The sequence below is a fragment of the Eucyclogobius newberryi genome, unplaced genomic scaffold (genome assembly GCF_026437365.1).
Source record: "Eucyclogobius newberryi isolate DKJ021-1_F unplaced genomic scaffold, fEucNew1.0.hap1 SCAF_7, whole genome shotgun sequence".
Classification (NCBI taxonomy): domain Eukaryota; kingdom Metazoa; phylum Chordata; class Actinopteri; order Gobiiformes; family Gobiidae; genus Eucyclogobius; species Eucyclogobius newberryi.
Genome location: NW_027316389.1, coordinates 5,137,114 through 5,159,594, shown reverse-complemented (window position 1 = coordinate 5,159,594; position 22,481 = coordinate 5,137,114). Strand labels below are relative to the sequence as shown.

General features: G+C 48.5%; 1 protein-coding gene across 1 annotated transcript in view; it reads left to right on the top strand.

Moving 5' to 3' along the window:
• Positions 1-22,481, top strand: part of asz1 (ankyrin repeat, SAM and basic leucine zipper domain containing 1) — a 30,725-nt gene that overhangs the window by 5,822 nt on the left and 2,422 nt on the right. Inside the window, exons 3-10 of the mRNA XM_072435586.1 lie at positions 2,972-3,083; positions 3,782-3,916; positions 8,283-8,356; positions 11,129-11,201; positions 11,341-11,397; positions 11,514-11,626; positions 14,763-14,868; positions 15,695-15,808. Of these exons, the coding sequence (XP_072291687.1) occupies positions 2,972-3,083; positions 3,782-3,916; positions 8,283-8,356; positions 11,129-11,201; positions 11,341-11,397; positions 11,514-11,626; positions 14,763-14,868; positions 15,695-15,808 (784 nt within the window). The remainder of the gene's footprint in view (positions 1-2,971; positions 3,084-3,781; positions 3,917-8,282; positions 8,357-11,128; positions 11,202-11,340; positions 11,398-11,513; positions 11,627-14,762; positions 14,869-15,694; positions 15,809-22,481) is intronic.

The window sequence follows — 22,481 nt, the reverse complement described above, 5'->3', positions numbered from 1 at the left end:
GAGCGGGTTTAAGATCTGGGTAAAAATCCTCTACAGCTGTGTACTGAAGTGTTTCTAAAGGTTCTCTCTTGACTTTCTAAAGTTTAAGACGTACAACTACAGTAGGTGGTGGTAATCTAACACTTGGATATCACCATAAAACACGGAAGAAGACTTTCTAAAGTTTCGCTCTCTCTTTTTTTCCCTCATTCTGCCTTTCTCTCCCTCTTTCACTTTTTTCTTTATGGTACGGCGTAAAACACATACTTTGAAGACGTACAACTACAGAAGAAGTGCGGCGACCGGAGACGTGCGGCCGCAGAAGACGTGCGGCGGCAGAAGACGTGCGGCGGCAGAAGACGTGCGGCGGCAGAAGACGTGCGGCTGCAGAAGACGTGCGGCTGCAGAAGACGTGCGGCTACAGAAGACGTGCGGCTGCAGAAGACGTGCGGCTGCAGAAGACGTGCGGCTGCAGAAGACCTGCGGCTGCAGAAGACGTGCGGCCGCAGAAGACGTGCGGCCGCAGAAGACGTGCGGCCGCAGAAGACGTGCGGCCGCAGAAGACGTGCGGCCGCAGAAGACGTGCGGCCGCAGAAGACGTGCGGCCGCAGAAGACGTGCGGCCGCAGAAGACGTGCGGCCGCAGAAGACCTGCGGCCGCAGAAGACCTGCGGCCGCAGAAGACGTGCGGCCGCAGAAGACGTGCGGCCGCAGAAGACGTGCGCGCAGAAGACGTGCGCGCAGAAGACGTGCGGCCGCAGAAGACGTGCGGCCGCAGAAGACGTGCGGCCGCAGAAGACCTGCGGGAGCAGAAGACCTGCGGGAGCAGAAGACGTGCGGCTACAGAAGACGTGCGGCTACAGAAGACGTGCGGATGACTCATTAAAACAAATAAAAACAAGGATTTCCTGAACATGAACGATACAACTGTCATTTACCACAGACAAGTCCAGTTTCTTCCTCTAAAGTCTGAACTCTTACATTTAACATTTACTGACTCAGGATGGGTTCTGGAGCTCTGGATTAAAGACCCAAGATGATCGTTGATGGTTATAAATGTACAAAGACGAGCCCTGATTATCGTCTTTTGCAACATAATTTTAATTTTATGAACTTCCTTAACCTCTCAGTCACTTTTACTGTCGTTAAACACAATTATTCACATTCATAAGTGTTTTTCTCTCCGTCACTTCCTCAAAGCGAGTTAATAATCTCGACTTTCCCAGCGCTGTCTGTGTCGTGATGGATTTACTGTTTCTCCGGCCACAGATAAGAGCTGGAGCCCAGTTAGTTATAAATCTGTTCACTAATAAACACACGCAGTCAACCGTGTCACTGCTGACGTCTGCTACATGTTCTTTACAGTATAATCGTAAACTAAAAACGACTATTTTTATGAGGAAAAGTTAAGTCTTTTTAATTAAATCTATTGTTGAAAAGTACATCTAAGGTTAAAGAAGAACTTAAAATTGTTTTTACCTTTTATTAAACGTAAGTCCCTGTGGTGGTTAAATACGTATTTTCAGTGTGTTTAAGTGTTCTTCATTGCCCCCTGCTGTCTATCCTGGGAAAACCTGGCTTTTTTTTATATTTGGCAATATTAAATGTTTTCTATGTGGCTATACTGTCTTATTTTGATAAAGAAAGAAAAAAGAAAAGATAATAAAATAAAAGCTTTTGTGTCTGTTCTCTGACCGTGTAATTTCACCAGGACGCTGCAGAGGGAGCGCTACTGCTAAAGTCATTCATTTCTGCTTTAGTCTTTTTTTTTTGTTTATGTCACATTAACTTTATTTTGTCGTTTAGAGTGTTTGATGTCATAAAGCTGGGCACAAACAGTGACGTGTTTGACGAATGGGAATTAAAAAAAAGAAAGATTTCACTGTTTGGTCTCAGTAATCGTGATTAATCGTTACATATCGCGATGTTTTGTCTCACAAACGTCATTTTATGTTGTGAAGTCCCTGCTTGTGGTATTGTCACATGTAAAGCAGCAACGAGGTTTAATCTGTGGTCAGTACTTTATGAAACCTTTACAAATCTATCAAAATGAGATACTTATTTGAACAAGTATTAATATTAAAGTTATTGTAAACAGTTTTAAAATAATTTTGAGCTTAATCAAAACTCTCAGAAAACCATAATGTTGAATAAAATAAAGTGGTATTTTTAATTATTTTATGTTTAGAATGTTAGTTTGTCTAAAACCTTGAATTAAAAAAAGAATTTTATTAAAATTATTAATGTGGTATCGAAGTTGGTCATTTGGATGTTAAATACTGCAATATTAATATTATTGCACTTTTTGAATATGCTTTTTTGACCCAATCCTTTCAGTTGTATTAAAACAAATAATATGCATAACTTCATGTGTCCGTCAAAATGTGTCTAAATCAAGTCTGAGGAGGAGAAATCATGTAATGTTACTTTTTAAAACGTTTTCATTTAAAAATAGGGAATTTCATGGTTTCTTTAAGTTTGTTGCGACGATGGTTATTGTTTTATCCAATATTGTGATTATGGACACTTTAGTGATTTATTATGCAGCCTCAGTGTAAATGTGAAAAACACTTATAAGACTTATAATCCGTGTCATTTAACGGAACAGTCTTGCCCTGATTAAAAAGACCTTTTAAACCCTCATGTTTGACTCAGTGCTGCCCCCTTATGGCTCGTCTGCAAAACTACATCAAAAAGCAATGAACATTTTAATGCATTATAAATAAAGAACAGATGGAGGTATTAATGCAGCCGCAGGAATAATAATTCTTGAAAAACAAAATCAGTTGGAGAATGAATTAAAATATGTTGATTATATGTGTTATGTTGCTCCCTGACAAAATAATCTGCTTTTTGATTATATAAACCTGCAGTCTCCTCATTTGTTTTGTTATTACAGTATTTAACAGTACTTTGCTCCATAACATGACTTCAGACTTCTTTTTATTTGTTTGTTGCATTTCTTCCCTTCAATAACCTGAGTGTTGTTGCAGGTCCCACATGTCGTGCCTGATGTTGGCGTCCAGAGATGGATATTCTAAAGTCATCAACCTGTTGGTCTCACATGGAGCCAACGTGAACACCCAGGACCTGAACGGATTCACTGTGAGTGTAACCGGGGCTAAACCGGGGCTAAACCAGGGCTAAATCAGACCTAAATCAGACCTAAACCAGGCCTAAACCAGGGCTGAACCAGACCTAAACCAGACCTGAACCAGGGTTTAACCAGGCCTAAACCAGGCCTGAACCAGGGCTAAACCGGGCCTGAACCAGGGTTTAACCAGGGCTAAACCGGGCCTGAACCAGGGCTAAACCGGGCCTGAACCAGGGTTTAACCAGGCCTAAACCAGGCCTGAACCAGGGCTAAACCGGGCCTGAACCAGGGTTTAACCAGGCCTAAACCAGGCCTGAACCAGGGCTAAACCGGGCCTGAACCAGGGCTAAACCAGAGCTAAACCAGGCCTAAACCAGACCTAAATCAGACCTAAACCAGACCTAAACCAGGCCTAAACCAGGACTAAACCAGGCCTGAACCAAGACTAAACCAGGCCTGAACCAGGGCTAAACCAGGGCTAAACTAGGACTTGAACCAGGCCTAAACCAGGCCTGAACCAGGCCTGAAGCAGGGCTAAACCAGGCCTAAACCAGGCCTTAACCAGGCCTAAACCAGGCCTAAACCAGGCCTAAACCAGGACTAAACCAGGCCTAAACCAGGCCTGAACCAGGGCTGAACCAGGGCTGAACCAGGGCTAAATCAGGGCTAAATCAGGGCTAAGAATAAGTGTGTGTTTGTTGTGTTGCAGGCCCTGTGTTACGCGGTGCAGTGCGGCCGAGAGCCGGCTGTGCTCAAACTGTTGCAGCTCGGAGCCAATAAAAGCCTCAAGACTAAACTGGGCAGAACCGCCGCAGATCTGGCAACGGAGTTCAAACACACACAGGTTCATGATCCACACAACTGCATCACACTGAAGCGACCTGAAACACACATGATCAACACAACTGCATCACACTGAAGCCACCTGAAACACACACACAATCAACACAACTGCATCACACTGAAGCGACCTGAAACACACACATGATCAACACAACTGCATTACACTGAAGCCACCTGAAACACACACATGATCAACACAACTGCATCACACTGAAGCCACCTTAAACACACACACGATCAACACAACTGCATCACACTGAAGCGACCTGAAACACACACATGATCAACACAACTGCATCACACTGAAGCCACCTGAAACACACACACGATCAAGACAACTGCATCACACTGAAGCCACCTGAAACACACATGATCAACACAACTGCATCACACTGAAGCGACCTGAAACACACACACGATCAACACAACTGCATCACACTGAAGCCACCTGAAGCACACACACGATCAACACAACTGCATCACACTGAAGCCACCTGAAACACACACACGATCAACACAACTGCATCACACTGAAGCCACCTGAAGCACACACACGATCAACACAACTGCATCACACTGAAGCGACCTGAAACACACACACGATCAACACAACTGCATCATACTGAAGCCACCTGAAACACACACACGATCAACACAACTGCATCACACTGAAGCCACCTGAAACACATACACGATCAACACAACTGCATCACACTGAAGCGACCTGAAACACACACATGATCAACACAACTGCATCACACTGAAGCCACCTGAAACACACACACGATCAACACAACTGCATCACACTGAAGACACCTGAAACACACACACGATCAACACAACTGCATCACACTGAAGCCACCTGAAACACACACACAATCAACACAACTGCATCACACTGAAGCGACCTGAAACACACACACGATCAACACAACTGCATTACACTGAAGCCACCTGAAACACACACACAATCAACACAACTGCATCACACTGAAGCCACCTGAAACACACACACGATCAACACAACTGCATCACACTGAAGCCACCTGAAACACACATGATCAACACAACTGCATCACACTGAAGCCACCTTAAACACACACACGATCAACACAACTGCATCACACTGAAGCGACCTGAAACACACACATGATCAACACAACTGCATCACACTGAAGCGACCTGAAACACACACACGATCAACACAACTGCATCACACTGAAGCCACCTGAAGCACACACACGATCAACACAACTGCATCACACTGAAGCCACCTGAAACACACACACGATCAACACAACTGCATCACACTGAAGCGACCTGAAACACACACACGATCAACACAACTGCATCACACTGAAGCGACCTGAAACACACACACGATCAACACAACTGCATCACACTGAAGCCACCTGAAACACACACACGATCAACACAACTGCATCACACTGAAGCCACCTGAAACACATACACGATCAACACAACTGCATCACACTGAAGCCACCTGAAACACACACATGATCAACACAACTGCATCACACTGAAGCCACCTGAAACACACACACGATCAACACAACTGCATCACACTGAAGACACCTGAAACACACACACGATCAACACAACTGCATCACACTGAAGCCACCTGAAACACATACGATCAACACAACTGCATCACACTGAAGTGACCTGAAACACACACACGATCAACACAACTGCATCACACTGAAGCGACCTGAAACACACACACGATCAACACAACTGCATTACACTGAAGCCACCTGAAACACACACACAATCAACACAACTGCATCACACTGAAGCCACCTGAAACACACACACGATCAACACAACTGCATCACACTGAAGCCACCTGAAACACACATGATCAACACAACTGCATCACACTGAAGCGACCTGAAACACACACACGATCAACACAACTGCATCACACTGAAGCGACCTGAAACACACACATGATCAACACAACTGCATCACACTGAAGCGACCTGAAACACACACACGATCAACACAACTGCATCACACTGAAGCGACCTGAAACACACACACGATCAACACAACTGCATCACACTGAAGCCACCTGAAACACACACACGATCAACACAACTGCATCACACTGAAGCGACCTGAAACACACACACGATCAACACAACTGCATCACACTGAAGCGACCTGAAACACACACACAATCAACACAACTGCATCACACTGAAGCGACATGAAACACACACATGATCAACACAACTGCATCACACTGAAGCGACCTGAAACACACACACGATCAACACAACTGCATCACACTGAAGCGACCTGAAACACACACACGATCAACACAACTGCATCACACTGAAGCCACCTGAAACACACACACGATCAACACAACTGCATCACACTGAAGCCACCTGAAACACACACACGATCAACACAACTGCATCACACTGAAGCGACCTGAAACACACACACGATCAACACAACTGCATCACACTGAAGCCACCTGAAACACACACACGATCAACACAACTGCATCACACTGAAGCCACCTGAAACACACATGATCAACACAACTGCATCACTGAAGCGACCTGAAACACACACACGATCAACACAACTGCATCACACTGAAGCGACCTGAAACACACACATGATCAACACAACTGCATCACACTGAAGCCACCTGAAACACACACACGATCAACACAACTGCATCACACTGAAGCCACCTGAAACACACATGATCAACACAACTGCATCACACTGAAGCGACCTGAAACACACACACGATCAACACAACTGCATTACACTGAAGCGACCTGAAACACACACATGATCAAGACAACTGCATCACACTGAAGCCACCTGAAACACACACACAATCAACACAACTGCATCACACTGAAGCGACCTGAAACACACACACGATCAAGACAACTGCATCACACTGAAGCCACCTGAAACACACACACGATCAACACAACTGCATCACACTGAAGCCACCTGAAACACACACACACAATCAACACAACTGCATCACACTGAAGCCACCTGAAACACACACACGATCAACACAACTGTATCACACTGAAGCGACCTGAAACACACACACATCAAGACAACTGCATCACACTGAAGCCACCTGAAACACACACACGATCAACACAACTGCATCACACTGAAGCCACCTGAAACACACACACGATCAACACAACTGCATCACACTGAAGCCACCTGAAGCACACACACGATCAACACAACTGCATCACACTGAAGCCACCTGAAACACACACACGATCAACACAACTGCATCACACTGAAGCGACCTGAAACACACACCCGATCAACACAACTGCATCACACTGAAGCCACCTGAAACACACACCCGATCAACACAACTGCATCACACTGAAGCGACCTGAAACACACACACGATCAACACAACTGCATCACACTGAAGCCACCTGAAACACACATGATCAACACAACTGCATCACTGAAGCGACCTGAAACACACACACGATCAACACAACTGCATCACACTGAAGCGACCTGAAACACACACATGATCAACACAACTGCATCACACTGAAGCCACCTGAAACACACACACGATCAACACAACTGCATCACACTGAAGCCACCTGAAACACACATGATCAACACAACTGCATCACACTGAAGCGACCTGAAACACACACACGATCAACACAACTGCATTACACTGAAGCGACCTGAAACACACACATGATCAAGACAACTGCATCACACTGAAGCCACCTGAAACACACACACAATCAACACAACTGCATCACACTGAAGCGACCTGAAACACACACACGATCAAGACAACTGCATCACACTGAAGCCACCTGAAACACACACACGATCAACACAACTGCATCACACTGAAGCCACCTGAAACACACACATGATCAACACAACTGCATCACACTGAAGCGACCTGAAACACACACACGATCAACACAACTGCATCACACTGAAGCGACCTGAAACACACACATGATCAACACAACTGCATCACACTGAAGCCACCTGAAACACACACACGATCAACACAACTGCATCACACTGAAGCCACCTGAAACACACACATGATCAACACAACTGCATCACACTGAAGCGACCTGAAACACACACATGATCAACACAACTGCATCACACTGAAGCCACCTGAAGCACACACACGATCAACACAACTGCATCACACTGAAGCGACCTGAAACACACACATGATCAACACAACTGCATCACACTGAAGCGACCTGAAACACATACTTCTGATCTCTGTCTCTTCTGACCTTTTGTTTGTTTGTTTGTTTGTTTGTTTGTTTCAGATTGCTAGGATCCTGGCGTCCTCCTCGAGCCAAATCTCTTGTGCCGATCCTTTCCTAGAGAAATCCCGAGACTGGTGAAATGTTTTATGCGTTTACCGTATTTTCTGGAGTATATGTCGCATTTTTGGGGGTAATTTATTTGCTAAAATCCAAGACCAAGAACAGACATTTCCTCTTGAAATGCAGTTTAAAATAATAACAGATGAGAGAACATGGTGAATAGGTGTACGTATGCTAACGCTAACACCTTCAGCTACATGACGTATGCTAACGCTAACACCTTCAGCTACATGACGTGTGCTAACGCTAACACCTTCAGCTACATGACGTATGCTAACGCTAACACCTTCAGCTACATGACGTATGCTAACGCTAACACCTTCAGCTACATGACGTATGCTAACGCTAACACCTTCAGCTACATGACGTGCGCTAACGCTAACACCTTCAGCTACATGAGGCACAGACAGAACTGTGGTAAGTGTCTGGTATGTTAACGTAACATATGAACAGTTATTCAGATAACTATAGCATAAAGAACATGCTAACAAGTTTAGCAAAGCATCAGTTTTACCCCAAATCACTAAATCCATTGAATTCTTCTTCCTCTGTGTCACTTCTAAACAACTCCACAGGAAGTGACATCACACCTGGGAGTTTATGAAGAATTTACACAAAGAAACAACTTTTTTGACTCTTTAATCATTAATCTACAAAATAAACTCACTCTCATATATTTTTAAAAGTCAAATGAGTTTTGGCCCAGTGTTTGCTGGGTCATTTTCCAGTGTGATGTCATCAATTACAAACAGGAAGTGAAATTATAAAAGTAGGGGGCGCTTTAATTAGTTGTAGCGTGGCGGTTTTAGATGTAAATAGAGTAAATACATTACACCTAAATTGGATGGACATTTAGGTTTGGTTTAGTTCATGAAGATCCTCTTAAGCTCTTGAAATCAGTTCCTCTTCTTCCTAGGGTTTATGTCCTTTTTTACTCTGCGGTTCCCACCGCTGCCTGCTGTGTGCTGCCCCCTGCTGGTGAGTAAGTGAAGCCTCCTTTCAGCAGGTGAAGCCTCAGACATAAACAATAACACAGCTCCAGCTCAGTGTTTATGGCTTCAGACACTTCAGAGCGTCTCTCTGAAGTGTCTCCTCGGAGCGTCTCCTCGGAGCGTCTCCTCGGAGTGTCTACTCGGAGCGTCTCCTCGGAGTGTCTACTCGGAGTGTCTCCTCGGAGTCTCATCAGCGCGTCTCCTCAGCGCGTCTCCTCAGCGCGTCCCCTCAGAGCGTCTCCTCAGCGCGTCTCCTCAGCGCGTCTCCTCGGAGCGTCTCCTCAGCGCGTCCCCTCGGAGCGTCTCCTCGGAGCGTCCCCTCGGAGCGTCTCCTCAGCGCGTCCCCTCGGAGCGTCTCCTCAGCGTCTCCTCGGAGCATCTCCTCAGCGTCTCCTCGGAGCGTCTCCTCAGCGCGTCTCCTCGGAGCGTCTCCTCAGCGCGTCCCCTCGGAGCGTCTCCTCAGCTTCTCCTCGGAGCATCTCCTCAGCGTCTCCTCAGCACGTCTCCTCGGAGCGTCTCCTCAGCGCGTCCCCTCGGAGCGTCTCCTCAGCGTCTCCTCGGAGCGTCTCCTCAGCGTCTCCTCAGAGCGTCTCCTCAGCGCGTCTCCTCGGAGCGTCTCCTCAGCGCGTCCCCTCGGAGCGTCTCCTCGGAGCGTCCCCTCGGAGCGTCTCCTCAGCGCGTCCCCTCGGCGCGTCTCCTCGGAGCGTCCCCTCGGAGCGTCTCCTCGGAGCGTCTCCTCGGAGCGTCTCCTCAGAGCGTCTCCTCAGCGCGTCTCCTCGGAGCGTCCCCTCGGAGCGTCTCCTCGGAGCGTCCCCTCGGAGCGTCCCCTCGGAGCGTCCCCTCGGCGCGTCCCCTCGGCGCGTCTCCTCGGAGCGTCCCCTCGGAGCGTCTCCTCGGAGCGTCCCCTCGGAGCGTCTCCTCGGAGCGTCTCCTCGGAGCGTCTCCTCGGAGCGTCTCCTCGGAGCGTCCCCTCGGAGCGTCTCCTCGGAGCGTCTCCTCGGAGCGTCTCTCAGGCTTTGAACTTTATTTAAAAGAACATTTGTCTCGGGCGTTTGATCATCCGGTCGTTTCTCAAGAGGTTAAAAAGGTCAAATCCAGGGAAAGAGGAGCAGAAGTGTCTAATTCATTACTATTGGACAGAATAAAGTGCAGGGAGGTCATGTGATGCACCAGCACTGAGCCTGCAAGGTTACATTACATTTCATTTAATATTGTAAACGTATCGAAAAAATATGAAAATATAAAAATGTTCTGAAAATAAAAGGAGACGACAATTGCTATTTCATTGTAAATTTTTTGAAAATATCCCTTTACTTATCACTTTAGTTCTACTTTAAGCCAAAACAATAAAAAGTGCAGATATCGTTCCAAGAATAAACCGACATATCAATCCGTGTTCACACCAAAGCGTCAAAAGTGTCCAGTTTCCATTCAAAGTCTATGTAAACACACGTCTTTGGCGTCCTGCCTTTTCTGTGGCGTGAATCCTGCGTTTTGAGCGTTGAGCACGCCGCGTCCAAAGCGAAGAAGACCCAAAACAAACCCCACAACGATGAAACAAATCCTTAAGACGCAGCTCTTGAAGCAAATAATGATATTGACTCAACTCTGCTCAGCTCTGAAGTATCTGCGGGTCCCAGACGGGCCCCGGAGCCCATCGCCTTCGCTTGGACTTTGTAAAGTTAATGAACCAAAGCCACTCTCTCAATTGCCGGCTCTCGATTATTTACTATTAAAGATTAGATTAGAGAACATGTGGCTTTGCAGTGGATTTCTAAACTCCGCCTCTTTCAGCGCCAACAAACTGGACGACCTGGAGCTTCTGTTTCACGGCCTGGGCCTGGGCTCCATCGCCGACATCATCACCGTGAGTTGGCGAGCTTCTCTCCGCCCCTCGTGTCGGGAGCGGTACATACTTAACGCGCCGTCCGATCCCGACCTCCGCTAAACGAGCGACTTTAGTCTTTTGAAGACTCATAACTTCATTCTGTGCTTTTATTTTGAAGGAGCATGACATCAGCTGGAGTCACCTGCTGACCATGGACAAGGACGACCTCCACAAGGTACGTGGAGATTCACACGAACGTCACGCGCACGTCTGAGAGTCAAAACGGCGGTCGTCAGAGGGGGCGTCGCAGATAGCTGACCTGAACGTGCCTGTTTGGTTTGCGCGCCGCAGATGGGGATCACGAAGCCCGGGGACCAGCAGAAGGTGCTGAAGGCGGTGCAGCAGATGGAGCTGGACCGCGTGGATCTGGAGACGGTCAGCGAGCTCGGAGCCTCCGTCACCGGGTCAGTGTCCCCAAACTCACTCCACACTTCCTCCTTTCCCATGTGGTCCTTAGAAATCCGTTTAAAGCGCCCCCTACAGGTCGGACGTCTCACTGAACTAAAACGCAGTTAAAGTGCCAGGTTTTTACGATTTTGTATTTTTGATTTTTTTTGGTGTATTTATAAATGTTGTACATATATATTATAGTTTTACACCGATCAAGCAGGTATTTGGGGAGAAAACGTTGAAAAATCTGTAGAAAATGACAGGAAGTGACATCACAGCAGGGACACTCATTCCAGTCAAAGTTTATGCAGAATTTACACAAAGAAACAGCTTTTTTGACTCTTTAAACTTGAATTCAACAAAAATAAAGTCGCTATCATATATTTTTATTTGTCCAATTAAAACAATTGTGACATTGGATGACTTTTGGCCCAGTGTTTATGGGTAATTTCCTAGTGTGATGTCATCAATTACAAACAGGAAGGGAAATTGTAAACTTAAATAAAATTTGCTTTTCTCTGATGACATTTTTATAATTTTCAGCAAAATTCAAAATTTTAAATACCCGTCATAGGCCCTTTAAAATGTGCAGCGCCGTAAAGTTCCGCACTGTGTTTTAAGCTGAAATGACTTCAGTGAGGAAAATCTTTAGTTCAACAGTGTGTATAAAGCACTGTCCCGGGACTCCAGCTGATCCGTGTCCGGCTCGTTTGTCTCAGCGCTTCAGATATGAACATGTGTAATCGCAGCGCTGATCCAAACGAAGCGAGACAGAACGCTGCAGATGTGCTAAAGGAAACACTCATGTGTAATCGTGGTCTCAAAACTCCTTCTAATCTCCCGGAGAAAACGTTTAACAAGCTTGAAGTCGTGCGTTTTAGTTTTGAATGATGTGCAGTCAGAACGAGCGGCGCTGTTCCCATAAAGTCGCTCTGAGCGGTCCGTCTCGTTGGCCGGTGTCCAGCGTCGGAAGTCGTTTGTCAGTCTGTTTCCTCCGAGTCGTCGTCGCTAATGCTAAGCGCCGTAATGAGCTAAACGCCGTTTGGGTCGCAGAGATTTGTGAGGTGAGAGTGAAGCAGAAGAGCCGAGACTCCATTCATCAACCACCCGGAAACATCATCTCGGCTCCCGCTCCCCCTCGGCCCCGGCTCCTCGTCGGCCCCGGCTCCCTCTCGGCTCCCTCTCCCTCTCGGCCCCGGCTCCCTCTCCTCCCTCTCGGCTCCCCCTCGGCCCCGGCTCCCTCTCGGCCCCGGCTCCCTCTCCTCCCTCTTGGCCCCGGATCCCTCTCCTCGGCCCCGGCTCCCTCTCGGCTCCCTCTCGGCCCCGGCTCCTCCTCGGCCCTGGCTCCCTCTCGGCTCCCCCTCGGCCCCAGCTCCTCCTCGGCCTCGGCTCCCTCTCCTCCCTCTTGGCCCCGGATCCCTCTCCTCCCTCTCTGCTCCCTCTCCTCCCTCTCGGCTCCCTCTCCTCCCTCCTGGCCCCGGATCCCTCTCCTCCCTCTCGGCTCCCTCTCCTCCCTCTTGGCCCCGGATCCCTCTCCTCCCTCTCGGCTCCCTCTCGGCCCCAGCTCCCTCTCCTCCTCCTCGGCCCCGGCTCCCTCTCGGCTCCCCCTCGGCCTTGGCTCCCTCTCGGCTCCCCCTCGGCCCTGGCTCCCTCTCGGCTCCCCCTCGGCCCTGGCTCCCTCTCTGCTCCCCCTCGGCCCTGGCTCCCTCTCGGCTCCCTCTCGGCCCCGGCTCTCTCTCCTCCCTCTCGGCTCCCCTTCGGCCCCGGCTCCTCCTCGGCCCCGGCTCCCTCTGCTGGCCCCGGGTGTGAGGAGGATGGAGTGTTGCTCTGACAGTGTTTACGCTGGGCCCTGACACTCGTCTCCTCACATTTAGCACGCTCAGGCCTTTATCGCAGTCATTAACAACGCGGCGACGTTGGTTTACACAAGCCCGATGGTTCATGGCTGAAGGTGGAAGGGCCTTTATTGTTGTACATGGGCCAGTTTAAGGCGGGACGACACCGACTCGACCTGCGCTCCATCGCTCACGGCGGAGACTGTGAGTGAGTGTTGGCATGTTCTGTTTGTGTTTCCTCTGTGGACGCAAACCTCCAATGGGAAAATCTCTAAAATGACCACATTTTTACACTTTTACAAACTCCTCCACGGGCAACAGGCCGGTCAAGCTTACATTTGGGGAATATCATCTTCAGGAGTGTTAAACGTGACCCAAAGTGTTACGCTCTCTGTGCCGTTGGACTCCGGCTTTATTAGACTCGAGAGGACTCAAATTTGAATCAGTTGTTAAACCCTTCAGCCTAAACCTACTTGAATTGAAAAAAAAAATATATATATATATGTGGGGAGAAAAATATTTAGTTTTTCAAAAATGTTTGAAATTTAGCACACAATTCCATTTCGGCATCCCGATCAAAAAAGTCAATGAGACCCATGTCATATTTGTTACGGAGTAGCTGTAGCGATGACAGAAACCTCCCATGTTATTCCAATGGGAAAATCACAAAATTTCTGGAATGTGAACATTTATACTTTTATATACATTTGCCCGATTAACCTGAAATTTGGTGAGACAACGAATGGTGGAATAATGTGAATATCTGTGTTTTGCATTTTTATTTACATGCCATTGATGGTCAGCCACAGGTACACCACATGAACAATATGAATGTCGTCGAGTTTATGGTTCATGGTGAAAAATGTAACAAAAAGAGCTGATGAAAAGTAAAGAACGATTATGTAAACTTTTAAATAAGGTGATTTTTCTGAACTTTTCTGATTCATTTAACGGACATTTCACGGTTGTCTGATAATTAAATCTCAGCGAACACGTTTAGAGACACGTTTCTGTTGGATTGACATAATATCGTTATCTTGAAACTCCAAAAAATACAGAGATGTTGATTTACTCCTTTTCAGTCTTTCTTTATGTCAAGTGTTAATGTCTTTGGAATAAAATCTCAAAATATGTGACTGAAATAAACTCATACACATTAGCTTTACTTTTCTGTGAGAAAATGTGTATTAATATAGAAAAAAAACGTACAATAACACGATGAACACATGAAAACAAGACACAAAAATCAAAGAAGTTTTCTGTTTTCTCTCTTACGTGATTGTCGTCGTCCTCTCGTGGCGTTGCCGTGGCGCAGGGGCGAGGAGCTGCACACGTTTCTGCTCGGCGTGAGGCAGCAGTGCAGTTACCTGACAGAGACCGTGCAGGACGTGGTGAGCCGCTTCCCCCGCAGGGCCTCGCAGGTACTGCACCTCACGGCGGGTTCACAATCCGGGCAAACGGAAGCAAAAGTGAAACGCATTCTGAACGATTCACTGACATCAGAGCTGACTGTGAGGATTTGAACTGTTTCTGTCAAAATAATTTACTGAAATGTGTGAATGTCCACATAATGAGGTCAGTCAGTTCACTTCTTTTATTACAAAATGTGGAAAAAATATGTTTTTCGAGCCTGAAAATTGTATTTAGGCTTCACAAAATGTATAATTTGTGGTGAAACAATGAAAAAGTACAGTAGGATCAAGATTTTTGCAAGATTTTTTCCAGTACAACCCAAATTCAAGATTGTGTCTGTGATAAACTCGTATGAAATAAACAGATTATGTCACTTTTAAATGTGTTTAAAGCTCTAACATCACTCACATGCTCTTCATTTTTCACATGTCATGACATTCTGCGGCTGATCCCGAATCCCCCATCGAAATAGCTTCATGTTTCACTTTTGTCTCCGTTCCAGATTTCTAAAGAGTCGACTTTGTCCTTGGGCGTGTCATAAATATCACAAATATAAGAGGTTAATGTTTCCATTATTGTCAACAACGAAATCCCTCATTTTCAGTCATTCACATTCTTTAGACCTTCATTCCCACGTGACCAGGTTTATGAAATCAAACAGATAGAAGGAAACATTACTTTTAGGTTTACGTTCTAGTGCATTTATTGACTTATAGCTTAATTTTCCTTCTAAAATCATCACAATTCTTGTTTTACTTCGTTATATTGTCACCTTCAGAACTGCTTCTAAGCTTTAAACACATCAGTGTGTTCTCTGTTGCTTGTTCTCTGCAGCTGGTTTTCACTCTGGATCCGAACGGCGACGCTCAGACTGTGTGTAACCAGCTCCTGATTCAGACCAAAGACCTGCAGCAGGAGGTCACGCTGCTCCGGGACCTGCTCCGCCAGGTACACACGCAGTCGCACACGCAGTCGCACACACAGTCGCACACGCAGTCACACACGCAGTCACACACGCAGTCGCACACGCAGTCACACACGCAGTCACACACGCAGTCGCACACGCAGTCGCACACACAGTCGCACACGCAGTCGCACACGCAGTCACACACGCAGTCGCACACGCAGTCGCACACGCAGTCACACACACAGTCGCACACGCAGTCACACACGCAGTCACACACGCAGTCGCACACGCAGTCACACACGCAGTCGCACACGCAGTCACACACACAGTCGCACACGCAGTCACACACGCAGTCGCACACGCAGTCACACACACAGTCGCACACGCAGTCACACACGCAGTCGCACACGCAGTCGCACACAGCAGTCGCACACGCAGTCGCACACGCAGTCGCACACGCAGTCACACACGCAGTCGCACACGGCAGTCGCACACGCAGTCGCACACGCAGTCGCACACGCAGTCGCACACAGCAGTCGCACACGCAGTCGCACACGCAGTCACACGCAGTCGCACACGCAGTCACACACGGCAGTCGCACACGCAGTCACACACGCAGTCGCACACGCAGTCACACACGCAGTCGCACACGCAGTCGCACACAGCAGTCGCACACGCAGTCGCACACGCAGTCACACACGCAGTCGCACACGCAGTCGCACACAGCAGTCGCACACGCAGTCGCACACGCAGTCGCACACGCAGTCGCACACGGCAGTCGCACACGCAGTCACACACACAGTCGCACACGCAGTCGCACACGCAGTCGCACACGCAGTCGCACACGCAGTCGCACACAGCAGTCGCACACGCAGTCACACACGCAGTCGCACACGCAGTCACACACGCAGTCGCACACGGCAGTCGCACACGCAGTCACACGCGCAGTCGCACACGGCAGTCGCACACGCAGTCACACACACAGTCGCACACGCAGTCACACACGCAGTCACACACGCAGTCACACACGCAGTCACACACACAGTCGCACACGCAGTCACACACACAGTCGCACACGCAGTCACACACGCAGTCGCACACGGCAGTCACACACACAGTCGCACACGCAGTCACACACACAGTCGCACACGCAGTCGCACACGCAGTCACACACGCAGTCGCACACAGCATTCGCATACGCAGTCGCACGCAGCAGTCGCACACGGCAGTCGCACACGCAGTCACACACACAGTCGCACACGCAGTCACACACGCAGTCGCACACAGCAGTCACACGCAGTCGCACGCAGCAGTCGCACACAGCAGTTGCACACGCAGTCGCACACGGCAGTCGCACACGCAGTCACACACACAGTCGCACACGCAGTCACACACGCAGTCGCACACAGCAGTCGCACACGCAGTCGCACACGCAGTCACACACACAGTCGCACACGCAGTCACACACGCAGTCGCACACAGCATTCGCACACGCAGTCGCACACAGCATTCGCACACGCAGTCGCACACGCAGTCGCACGCAGCAGTTGCACGCAGCAGTTGCACACGCAGTCGCACGCAGCAGTCGTGCACGCAGTCGCACGCAGCAGTCGCACACACAGTCGCACACGCAGTCGCACACGCAGTCGCACGCAGCAGTCGTGCACGCAGTTGCACGCAGCAGTCGCACGCAGTCGCACACGCAGTCACACACGCAGTCGCACGCAGCAGTCGCACACGCAGTCGCACGCAGCAGTCGCACACGCAGTCGCACACGCAGTCGCACACGCAGTCGCACACGCAGTCGCACACGCAGTCGCACACAGCAGTCGCACTCGCAGTCGCAGTCGCACGCAGCAGTCGCACACGCAGTCGCACACGCAGTCGCACACGCAGTCGCACACGCAGTCGCACACAGCAGTCGCACTCGCAGTCGCAGTCGCACGCAGCAGTCGCACACGCAGTCGCACACGCAGTCGCACACGCAGTCGCACACAGCAGTCGCAGTCGCACGCAGCAGTCGCACACGCAGTCGCACGCAGCAGTCGCACACGCAGTCGCACGCAGTCGCACACGCAGTCGCACACGCAGTCGCACACGCAGTCGCACACGCAGTCGCACGCAGCAGTCGTGCACGCAGTCGCACGCAGCAGTCGCACGCAGCAGTCGCACACGCAGTCGCACACGCAGTCGCACACGCAGTCGTGCACGCAGTCGCACGCAGCAGTCGCACGCAGCAGTCGCACACGCAGTCGCACACGCAGTCGCACACGCAGTCGCACACGCAGTCGCACACAGCATTCGCACACGCATTCACACACAGCAGTCGCACACGCAGTCGCAGACAGCCGTCGCACACGCAGTCGCACACGCAGTCGCACACGCAGTCGCACTCGCAGTCGCAGTCGCACGCAGCAGTCGCACGCAGCAGTAGTGCACGCAGTCGCACACGCAGTCGCACAAAGCAGTCGCACGCGCAGTCGCACGCAGCAGTCGCACGCGCAGTCGCACCCAGCAGTCGTGCACGCAGCAGTCGCACACAGCAGTCGCACGCGCAGTCGCACGCAGCAGTCGTGCACGCAGCAGTCGTGCACGCAGCAGTCGCACGCGCGGTCGCACGCAGCAGTTGTACGCAGCAGTCGCACGCAGCAGTCGCACGGGCAGCCGCACGCAGCAGTCGCACGCGCAGTCACGCGCAGCAGTCGCACGCGCAGTCGCACGCGCAGTCACACACGGCAGTTGCACGCTCCGCAGCTCTGACCCGTCATGTGAACCCCGGAGCCTGTGCGTCTCGCCTGATCGGGCGGTTCATACCGGCCCGACGTGAGCCGCTCTGCTCCGACTTGTCCCGCACACGTATGAACTCAGAGTTTAGACATGAGCCACTGGAACGTCCCGCTGGAGAATGAATTATGAATGAATGACTTTTTAAAATGCTGTTATCGAGATGTTCAAACTTCCGGAATGGAAACGACTCGAGCAGCGCATTTGAATAACGAGTGTGGGCTCTGTAAACCGCCTGCATTTGATTAAAAAAACACCTACAACTGTCACAATTTATGGTTTTCTGTGGCTAAACTTGTCCTTCGAAATTGTTTTTTGCCTCACAAACGTTTTAAAGACTTGTACAAACATGTTTCTGAAGTCCACTGCTTTTACTGTATTAACAAACAGAGAACATTTGCGTTATGGGTAAATTTGCCAGCTTAAGACGGTGAAAGGTACAGAAGTGTATGCTAACGTGCTAGCAGAAACCAAGGCCTGTGGAGGACTTGAACGTTGGAGCTTGGCGTCATGTCGCTAATAGCTGCGCCGCCGTTCAGCCATTTCAACAGGCTCCATCTCCCACGGTCACCAGAAGAGGGCGACAAACACCTAATGCGAGTGTTTACAGAGCGAGGCATTGAAGCGCAATTGAGCGCGGAGAAATATGGAATATGAGTTTAGCTCGGCCACAGAAACACTAAGGAGAATATGTGCACAGAAGAGTTAGAGCGTACGGTTTATGTGGAACCAACATCATAACCTAATTAAAAAGCTGAGCAGAAAAATGAAGACATTTAACCACATGCGTCATTTCATATTTAAAGGCGCAATGGACGATTTTTCGGCGATTTGAGAACGCAGGCGGAAGTGCGCATGTGCACTCCCCCGTGTGGACTGATACAACACACATGTGCGTTTGTTTATTAGCGCAACGGAGCGCATCACATCGCTCGTCTCCCGTAGATTTCCGTCTTCTGCATCAGCTCGAACTGTCTTTCTCCGACTCAGTTTTGTCCCGTACACTGACGGAACTATATTATGATAGATCCATGCGCTTAGACACGCGGAAACGTGGGGACGAGCCGCACGCGGCTGCAGGTGAGCGATAGGTGCGTTTTATGATTGATACGTGGCAGGACTAATCGGCCATCCACGCCACCAGGAAATAAGACTTAGATTTGTGCCAAAAAAATCGTCCATTCAACCTTTAACATAGTTGTATATAAGACTTTTCTGCTAATTCATTTAACAATTTCTATTATTATTATTATTATCATCATTATTATTTTCGTTATTATTTTCATTAGGCCCGAGCGCCACAAGCTGGCGAGAGGCCTATTAATCTCGTAAGGCCGTGCGAAGCACGGCTGCGAAAGTGCGCACGTAGTGCGCACGAAATCGAGCGCGAAGCGCTCGCCCACTTCCAAACACTCACTAACGCACTCCTCCACTCATGCACGCCCCGTGCATACTAATTAGTTGTAGGAAAATGGAACATTACCGTTGTAAACGGGCGAAGCCCGTGCAAAAGTTCGCACTAAACGAGCACTTTACATTGGTTCGCGGTCGTCATCCCCATATAAAGCACTCATTTGCGCTAAGTAGCTCACGAATACGTTCCCCATCTCTTGCATGTTCCGTGCATATAAGCATGTAATGCAAAAATTGAACATTATTACTGTATAGAGGGCCAAAAACACAAAGTGGGCGGAGCCCACTCAAAATTATCGAAAGTACCCGTCAGTGACCAGGGACCCACACCATGAGGTAGGAAAGCGCGAGCGCTTTCCGAAAATGTATAGTTTATGATATTTGAAAAATGGGAAACATTGTTTTCGCATCGGAATATTATTCTTTCTTTCTTTCTTTCTTTCTTCTTCTTCTCGGGACCAACCCCCCTATTTTTCACCCAGTGAACATTGACGAAAAGTCACAAAAATTTGCACACCTCTAAAAATCGTGCCTCTCTACATTCTGGCTATTTCCCTTTTCTAAAATAAAAAAAATTGGCGCGTCAGCGCCACCAAATGTACCAAAAATGCATTGAGAGATGGGAAATGACCCAAAAAAAATCTGATCGTAGAATCATGAAATTTGGCGCAGAGGTAGATGGTGACAAGAGAAGTAAAAAATATTATTACGGCAACGCCGTCCCCCGAACCAAATGTCGGCCATATTACTTCAAAAATGGCTAAACATGACTTCGGAGTTTTTCCAAACGTCGTACTTTTACGAACTCCTCCCAGGGCGTTGGCCCTAAAAAGCTGAAATTTGGTGAAAATGCTACTGAGGAGTGGGACATCAAAAGTTATCCAAATTACATTGATACCTCTCACGGTCTCTGTGCGGCGAAGCCGCAAACTGTAACTAAAATTTCAGAAATCTCCCATATTTAAAATTTCTGCCGTTTGCGCAGATAAAGTCCGAATTGCGTCAAATTAGAATCAGTTGTTAAACTCTTTGCCCTAAACCTACTTGAAGTGAAATAAATTCATTTGGCGCCACAGCGCCCCCTACAGATTTTATATGGAGGTTAAATGTTTAGTTTTGCGAAATTATATGAAATTTGACACACAACTCAATTTTAGCATCCCCATCAAAAAAGTCAATGAGACCCATGTCATAATTGTTATGGCGTTGCCGTAACGATGACCGAAACCTCCCATGTTATTCCAATGGGGCCAGAACATGTTTACACTTTAGACTTTCACAAACTCCTCCCAGGGCGTCAGCCCTATTAACCTGAAATTTGGTGAGACTCATCTTCAGGACCATCAAAAGTTATCCACATTTTCATTCAAAGAGTCACGGTGTCTGTGCGGCAAAGCCGCACATTTTGCCAAGAATTCAAAATAAAATTGCTTTTTGATGGTAAAACAAAGGGGAGAACATGTGACAGCGTCACAGATTCAGCAGTAGGCGTGATAAAAGGACAATTGGGGCGCGTTAGCGCCCCCTCCTCTTGCGGCGTGGCGGCGGTGTGGCGGCGGCGTGGCGAGGGCCGATCATTGCCGCTTGCGGCTATATTTATCATTATTATTGTTTTTATCATTATTGTTTTTATTATCATCATTATTATTTTATCATCATTATTATTATCATTATTATTTTTATTATCATTATTATTTCTATTATTATCATTATTATTTTTATTATTATTTTATCTTTTATTATTATCATTATTATTTTTGTTATCATTATTATTATCATTATTACTATTTGTGTGCCTGCCTTGTGGAGGAACTTTTGTCAGGGAATTTTCAGCTTTTTTCTTTGACTGTAAAACCATGATTTATATGTAACTCTGGTACAATCAAACGAAGTAACAATCAGGAAACATGACGCCGTGTGTTTGTATCTTTGTATCTGCCGTGTCTAAAGTTCCCCTGTCACTCGTCTGCGGCGCCGTCTGCGGTGACTAATTAGCTCCTTGTGACCGCTCGCATCAATGTGCTCTGGGTGAATCAGGACGTTCCTAGACATTTGGCAGCAGTGTCTGTCCGGATCATTTTCAGATTGTGCCCGGTTTATCCCTCTGAAGTGCGCGGTTTATCCCCCTGAAGTGCCCGGTTTATCCCTCTGAAGTGCCCGGTTTATCCCCCTGAAGTGCCCGGTTTATCCCTCTGAAGTGCCCGGTTTATCCCTCTGAAGTGCCCGGTTTATCCCTCTGAAGTGCCCGGTTTATCCCTCTGAAGTGCGCGGTTTATCCCTCTGAAGTGCGCGGTTTATCCCCCTGAAGTGCCCGGTTTATCCCTCTGAAGTGCGCGGTTTATCCCTCTGAAGTGCCCGGTTTATCCCTCTGAAGTGCCCGGTTTATCCCTCTGAAGTGCGCGGTTTATCCCTCTGAAGTGCGCGGTTTATCCCTCTGAAGTGCCCGGTTTATCCCTCTGAAGTGCCCGGTTTATCCCTCTGAAGTGCCCGGTTTATCCCTCTGAAGTGCCCGGTTTA